This window comes from Protobothrops mucrosquamatus, unplaced genomic scaffold, assembly GCF_001527695.2.
Source record: "Protobothrops mucrosquamatus isolate PMUCROS unplaced genomic scaffold, P.Mucros_1.0 scaffold48, whole genome shotgun sequence".
NCBI lineage: Eukaryota > Metazoa > Chordata > Lepidosauria > Squamata > Viperidae > Protobothrops > Protobothrops mucrosquamatus.
Genome location: NW_015386430.1, coordinates 1,320,145 through 1,328,011, shown reverse-complemented (window position 1 = coordinate 1,328,011; position 7,867 = coordinate 1,320,145). Strand labels below are relative to the sequence as shown.

At 35.7% G+C, this 7,867-nt stretch overlaps 1 protein-coding gene across 1 annotated transcript in view; it reads left to right on the top strand.

The window, feature by feature from the left end:
* Nucleotides 1–7,867, top strand: part of PDE1C (phosphodiesterase 1C) — a 244,100-nt gene that overhangs the window by 182,832 nt on the left and 53,401 nt on the right. The window contains exons 7-8 of the mRNA XM_029283292.1: nt 1,068–1,184; nt 2,673–2,813. Of these exons, the coding sequence (XP_029139125.1) occupies nt 1,068–1,184; nt 2,673–2,813 (258 nt within the window). The remainder of the gene's footprint in view (nt 1–1,067; nt 1,185–2,672; nt 2,814–7,867) is intronic.

The window sequence follows — 7,867 nt, the reverse complement described above, 5'->3', positions numbered from 1 at the left end:
GACCTAGGGAGGATTTTATTTGGGGTTTATCTTTTAACAATTTGACAGAGACACAACTTTAAAATTTGATTTAATTCGGTTTTATCGGGGGGGAATGTATTTATGTTTTGTTTTAAATATGTTGTGCGCCGCCCTGAGTCCCGCTGGGAGAAGGGCGGCATATAAATTAAATTTATTATTATTATTATTATTATTAACAATTAAAAAGTAAAAAAAATTGTATTTATTTCTTCTGTGTTTCTGCTATATAACCATCAAGGCAGCATGCAACAAATGAAAAAAAATGAACACAAAAATTAAAAACTATTCAAAACATTAAAATCAAAATGCAACACTAGCAGAAAAATCCTGTTTTTTAGTTGGACCACTATAGTGATTGAGGATCATGTTAAAATGAATGTCACGTCAACTGCAGAGCAGGATATTTTTATTTATCTATCTGCCATTTCCCCCCTACCCACAAACCACTGTGGACAGTGAATGGCTTAAATTTTCTTTTAGGTAGGAGATATAGAAAAGTATGAGTGGAGTGGGTGGGTTTTATGATCCTTTGGATCATAAATTCTGCCAGTTTTTCTGGCTGGAGTTTGTCAGCCACAATAAGCCACAATCAAGTGCCATTGATGCAGGTCCTTTGAAGTAGCAGATTCTGAAACACAAATAGATGACTTCCTGGCTTTGTCAGAACAGAGCATATTATCTATTTCATTTGTTGTTGTTAGTTGCGAAGTCATGTCCGACCTATCGCGACCCCATGGACAACGTTCCTCCAGGCCTTCCTGTCCTCTACCATTTTCTGGAGTCCATTTAAGCTCACGCCTACTGCTTCAGTGACTCCATCCAGTCACCTCAGTCTTTCCCAGCATTAGGCTCTTCTCCAGTGAGTCCTTCCTTCTCATTAGGTGGCCAAATACTTGAGTTTCATCTATTTCATATTAAAGTAATAAAATAAATAAATATTAAAAACCATACTTTGAAGCTTCTTAAAAAAGTGTGTTTGTGTGTGTATTCTTTGTGTGCAGATGGTGAAGAGAATATACTAATGCTCTTTCTTTCCCTCTACACAGAATGTAGACAAGTGGTCATTTGATGTATTTGCATTAAATGATGCTAGTGGGGATCATGCACTAAAATTTATTTTCTATGAACTGCTCACACGCTATGATTTGATCAGTCGTTTCAAGGTTGGTAGTCTAATACTTTTTCCTTTCTCTTATTCCATTGATTATTGAAAAGTGACATATCAGTAATTTATATTTCTGGGGTTTTTGTCATTGCTATTTTCTATTTTGGCTATTGTTTGCAATATACTGTCCTCTGATTTACTTAGAATGTTCTTATTATTGTAATAAACTAAAATTGGGCAATTTCAGAAATCTATGACTCCATTATATATGGAATGAAATTAGTAGTATTAAAAGGCTTTGCCAAAGGAAGACTTCCCACAAAATTATGGCCCATCCACATCATGCTTTTTGGCTTTATTATTTTCAATACTCTTTGCTTCCTATTCCTATCCAGGTTATTTGTGGCTTATTTCTCCCCCATTCTAAATTTTGAATTCTATGTGTGGAGAAGAAAATGAACACGCTCCAAGGAGTACTTGCAAGGAGCTTTACTTGCAAGGATTTAATAAATATAGGTAGGGCATATGTGCAAACACACATATACAAAAAAAAAGTCACAATCCTTTGTTTGTTTTGATAGCTTGTTTCCAAAGAGGTACAGATGGCCAAAGTCCAATGTGAGTTCCAAAAGGCTAAAAGGCCAGACATGGGTTGTTGGTCCAAGTTCCAAGTAGCAGAGTTTCCACAGGCAACAAGCACCTGTTCCATACTTAGCCATATGGCTCTAAGACTGTCAAGAGATCCTGCATCCAATTCTTCATCTCTTGCTGCCTGTGACTGACTTATACTGTATATTCCATGGTCTTGTCAACCTCTAATAACTGATTGCAGACTCCTCCTGAAACTGGAATTCATACAAAACGTCTTCAATGACTTATTCCATTTCAGTCTCTTCTGAATCTGTTCATCCCACTGATGAGCTTTCAGTTTTAGTGGCATGGCTTTGAGTGTGATGTTGATTTGCAAGGAACAGGGAGCACAATGTTTCACCAGTCATTATATTGATATCTCATTTTCAACAGAATTATTGTGTGTTCTCTAATGGGGAAATGCAAAAGCTATAATAATATAAATATGATTAATTAACATAAGTGGTTGTTCCATAAAACCATCTGCATTTTGGGTATCAAGAGTATTATTTGGCTTCATAGCCATTATAGGAAGTAAAGGAAAAGAACTTAATTCTTCACAGATCCCAGACAAGTGCTTCTGTTATCATTCTACATGAAGGATTTAATCCTTTGTTATGACTGTTTATCCTTCCCCTCTCAATACATCCCAATTTCTATTACCATATACTGTATGTATGTATATAAATATAACAATTTATATATGTTGCTTTTAATTTGTATTTATTAATATTAGTGAGACATAGAGCACATTATGTAACTCAAAGAAGATACAGTTGGGTGATGGCATTTGCTTTAAAGAATGTCAGAATTTTCAAGCACGTGAAACTCTGCTGATGAAAAGTTTGGTAAAGTTAAATCAATCTATTATTGTGCTAAAGTTGTTCACAATCTACCCTCTTTTTTATATATATAGATTCCAATTTCTGCTCTTGTCTCCTTTGTGGAAGCTCTGGAAGTTGGCTATAGCAAGTATAAAAATCCATACCACAATCTAATGCATGCAGCAGACGTCACACAGACTGTTCATTACCTCCTTTTTAAGACAGGTGTAGCAGTAAGTAGACAAAACACTAATCAATTAAGAGACCAATATGAAAATAATTATGCAATTGATCATGGCAATAAAATAGGTTTGAAGGTATTTACATCACAACTAAAATTTGGGTTTGCTAAAATAGGTCTTTTCCCAAGCACTTTTATCTTTATTTAATATATGGCATTAAGTTGTTATTGACTTAGTGAGGGTAAGCTTTTTATTAATTAGGACTATTTGGATTATAATTTGATGTTTCAACATATGTTAGGGACTTTTCTAACAATATTGTTAAACTTTGGATTTTAGATTTGTAGACTTACTAAATGTTCAGGTAAATGAAGATAACTTTATTAATTAAACTCTTTTATTAAGTTAGGTAAATGGTCAATCCAAAATATAAATGCCATTCTATTTCTTATAGAATATATATTTTAATATATAGTAATTGTATCACAAATCTGTTAAAACTGCAGTCAGCAACTAATATGAGAAAAAATTACATATATTCGTCTGAACCTGTATTGTTACTCAGACCACAAAGAGTCCTACTCTCTACACCTACACCTCTTTCTATATTAATATCTATCAATGTGACTTTCCCACAAACTATTCTTGATAATCCTTATGAAGATAATGCCTCAGGTTTGGAACAGTTTGATGTAGGGTATGTTAGGGATATATACTGAGTAGAAAATATGTTTGGGACAAAACAGCTTATGTTTCAGTGAACAAAACTTAAAACACTTTGATTTTAGAAAACAATGACAACTTGGAACAAAATCATTAAAGCAGCTAGGCAGCACATGCTGCTTATTACTCACTACTCAACCAACAGGAACTTTGGCCAAAATGTTGATTATTTTTTTTACAAAATCCTATAATCAGCTACGGAAGAGGCAGCTTTTACTTTTGTATCCTATGTATGTGTACCTACTTTAATATAAATAGCTACAAAATCATATTATTACAGGAATGCTACTAAAATTAGGACAATGGCAATTTTAAAAAAGAATCAGAGTTATAATAAACCAATAAACTAGTATTTAAATACTTTCTGAAACTCAGCATAAATAAATTCATTAGAGACACAAAAACTACACAATAATTCAACTATACCAGACAAGATGGATATTTCCCATTAAATCTTTATGTTTAATGGGATTGGGGTTTATGGTGAGGGCAACATGGCTCAGTGATTAAGATGTGGCATTTGTCAGCTAAAATCCGCAGCCCAGGTTTGAGACCCAAGCTCCACACCACAGGGTGAGCTCCCATCCTTCCCCAGCTCCTGCCAACCTAGCATACCGAAATATACAAATGCAAGTAGATAAATAGATACCACTTCGGTGGGAAGGTAACAGCTCTCTGTGACATCACCCTGGCCACATGACCATGGAAATGTCTTTGGACAGCCCTGGCTCAATGGTCTTGAAATGGAGATGAGTACTACCTCCTATAGGTGGCAACGACTAGTGGAGTAAAATCCACAGGGACTCTTTTACCTTTTTTATTGGGCTTTATATCAGTGGTTCTCAACCTGTGGGTCGGGACCCCATTTGGGGTCGATCGACCATTTCATGGGGATCACCAAGCAAGGCTGTCCGCCATTTTTTTGGTCCGCCATTTTTTTCCCCTTTTCCGGCGGGTGCCTTACCTCCCTTGGGCTGGGCCAGCTGGTGGTCGGCCTGCTCCGTCTCTGCCGCTTGCCAGCTATGCCTCGGCCAGCGCAGGGGGCGGAACCATGCATGCGTGGCGCTCCCGGGCAGGGAAAGTCCTCAACTTATGACCGGTTGGGTAGTCCTCGACTTACGACCAGTTTAGTCCTCGACTTACGACCGGTTTAGTCGACTTACAACCGGTTTAGTCCTTGACTTACGACCGGTTGGGGTCGCAGCATTAAAAAGGTTGAGAACCATTGCTTTATATAATCCTCTAATCTAGCAAGACTCTAGATAAGAGTCTTGTTTATGATCAGTCATCCAAAATAATGCCTAATGTCAATACTTTGACCCAGGTGAATCAGTGAGTAGAGCCCAGTGGCAGCAATAACATCTGCCTCTGTACATATGCTTTTGAAACTACAGTTTTTCCCTAACCACCATAACCTCCTCATTACCTCCAATTCCAGTAGTAATAGCAAGAATGAAATCAGTATTAGTTAAGTTGACATAAGGGAGTTCAATGATAACCTTGAATAAGGAATGAAAGGGTGGTTACATTAACATTAGTGTAGCCCTGAAAGATAGGGGGGAGAGAGAGAAAAACACTCAAATTGCCCTGCCTTGACTTTCTTTGGTATATGAGGTAGAAGAAAAAAAATCTGTCAGGTTTTCAAAATTCTATTATTATATCCTACAAACACATTGTTCCTGTAGTTGTGATATCTCCTCCTGACATAGCCTATGCTAAAGGCCTGACAGTTGTGATGTTCCAACCTCTCCTCCCAGCTGTTGGAATAGAATATCAAAACAATATGATGAAAAATGACTGTTTTGATTCAAAAATGTGATAAAACCAATGCATGGCCTTCAAATTTGGAACAAAACACATGTAAAAAGGACACACAGTATAACTGTTTCAAGCTGAGAAAGTTTTGTATATCCTTAATACCTACTATGGAAGCAAAATATCCGGTAATACTTTAGAAACTCACAAATGTAGCAGATTTTCCCATGAATTATAGTTCACTTAACAAGGTAGATTAGCAGAAATCAGGAAATCCATTAAAATGTACAGAATATGAATATTTTTATATTCTCAAATATTACAAACCCTTTAAAGTTTTTTCCTACAACAACCAAATAATATAAAGCTGTTTTTCATCATAATGACTTCCATTTTATATATATATATATAAAATACAGCTGTGAATGAAGGAATAAAGTGAAAAAGGTCACATTCAAAATATACTATGGCAATTGCTATATTTCATGAAATGATTTTAAATTATTTACAGTCAATGCATTTTAAAATGCATTCAGCAACAACAGAACTCCCACGCAGGAAAAAAATAAAACCAAAGCTTTAATCAAACAATATTTTCTCCTGTTTTGGAAGAGCCCTGCATTCACCATCTTTTTACATTTCTCATAATTAACTGTGAGAAATGTAAAAAGATGCTGAATGCAGGGTTCTTGAATACAGAATATAACTTTAAACTGGGCAATTAAGACCCCAACTGTGAATGTTATGTTGGAGCCAATTTCTGTCAGTACATTTTGACTGAAGCAAAATGTTTGCTTTAAAGCTGAGTGTAAACAACTACATGATCTTGCTCTGTAAAACAACCATAGGTGTGCAGCTGTCTACCTCCTGATTGGTAGTTACCTCTTTGTTGGAAGCAAGAAGTCACTGAGGCAGCAGGGAGCCTATATTATTTTAATGAGTAATTTCAGAGTGGGAAGGCAGCTGTCATTGTCTTCTGGTAGAGAATTGGAAATGCAAATTTTTTAAAAAAGAGATGGTAAGAACTAAGGTAATCAGAGTCATGGACATCTTTCAAATATTAAGTTGATATTTATTTATCAAGTTAAAGCATGAATAGTAGAGAATACTATTCCTCCTGCCAGACTAGGAGGAAGAGATCCCTGTGTGCGTGCAATTATACAGATATAATTTCATGCACGCATCAGGAGAAAGAAAGCTTGTTGTTATATCTCATTCTTTATATTCCACATATGTGAGAACGGTTTGGATTTTACAAGAGCCTCATACTGTAATGTGGAGAAATTAAAAACTTCTCTAATTAATCTGTTTCCTAGACACATTATACACATTAGAAAATGAGTGTTGGAGCTTTGATTATTATTAGGTGTAGAACTCTGCTTTATACAAATAGGTTTTTCAGCTGTGGTGATATCAGCATAGTGCTTTCAGATCAAAGTATCATACTTTTCTGGTCTATTGTTCTTTGTAGATTATTTCCTTCTTGTTCAGATTTATTGAAAATTATTTGACTACATAGTTTCATGCTAAATCTGCGAAAAGTATTCAGAAGAGGAGACCCACTGAAAGCATATCTTTGAACTTCTTTCAAAGTTTTTTTTCTCTATTTAGAATCTAAGCACAGCTTTTACAAAACATCGTAACGATTAGATATCTTCAAATGGTGGGATTTTTCAAACGTTTATTGAAAAACCGTACATGGCTAAGCACATTGAAAGTGCCCTGTCTGTTTTGTGTTTTGTTTTGCTTTACTTTTAGAAAAGTTATTCCAGATACAGCAAATTCTGAGTGAGTTCAGATAAGGTTTTCTTTTCCTATATTCAATGACTTTTTTATCATGATGGTGATAATAATCATAAGGATAAGACAGCTGAAAAAAAATACTATTTGAAGGAATTTTTATATATAATTTATTTATTTAGCATATTTATATAGTCATCCATCTCACAAACGCACAGTTCTGGGTGGTATAAAACATATTCCTATGTATACCACACAAATAAATCCAATTTATTTGTTTGAGATTATTAGTTTGGGTTTACTAAATAAGAAAGATTATAGTATGCAAATTTGGTCGGCTACTATTAGGTAAATTCTATTAGATACTATGTTACTTAATACAAAATAGAAATCTGTTCATGTGCAAAACCAAAACATGGCAATTTGTCAATGATTTCTGTCTCCAGTCCATGAAAACTTAAACTCCTTAAATATTATAAATTGGAAGATATAAGCCATCCTAAAGGCAATGCTACCCATGTGTCTGAAATTAAGTCTTTGGAATTTTCTGAAAACCAACTGAAAAAAGGTATTTGTCATATCAGATGGTTAGATTGCAAGATGCAAGACTGAATATGGGAAAGTGAATTTTTCTTCTTTAACAGGGTGTTCTGGGAAGGGTTTAAATCAAAGTTGATTTTTCATTACACATGCTGCGGCGTCTCGGTGGGCTAGGAGTGGGAGGCACCGTTATGCGGTGGTTCTCCTCCTTCCTCACCGACCGTACGCAGTCTGTATTGGCAGGGGGACAGAGGTCGACTCCTAGGCCCCTAACTTGTGGGGTGCCGCAGGGGTCAGTCCTCTCTCCCCTTCTGTTCAATATTTATGTAAAGCCGCTGGGGGAGATC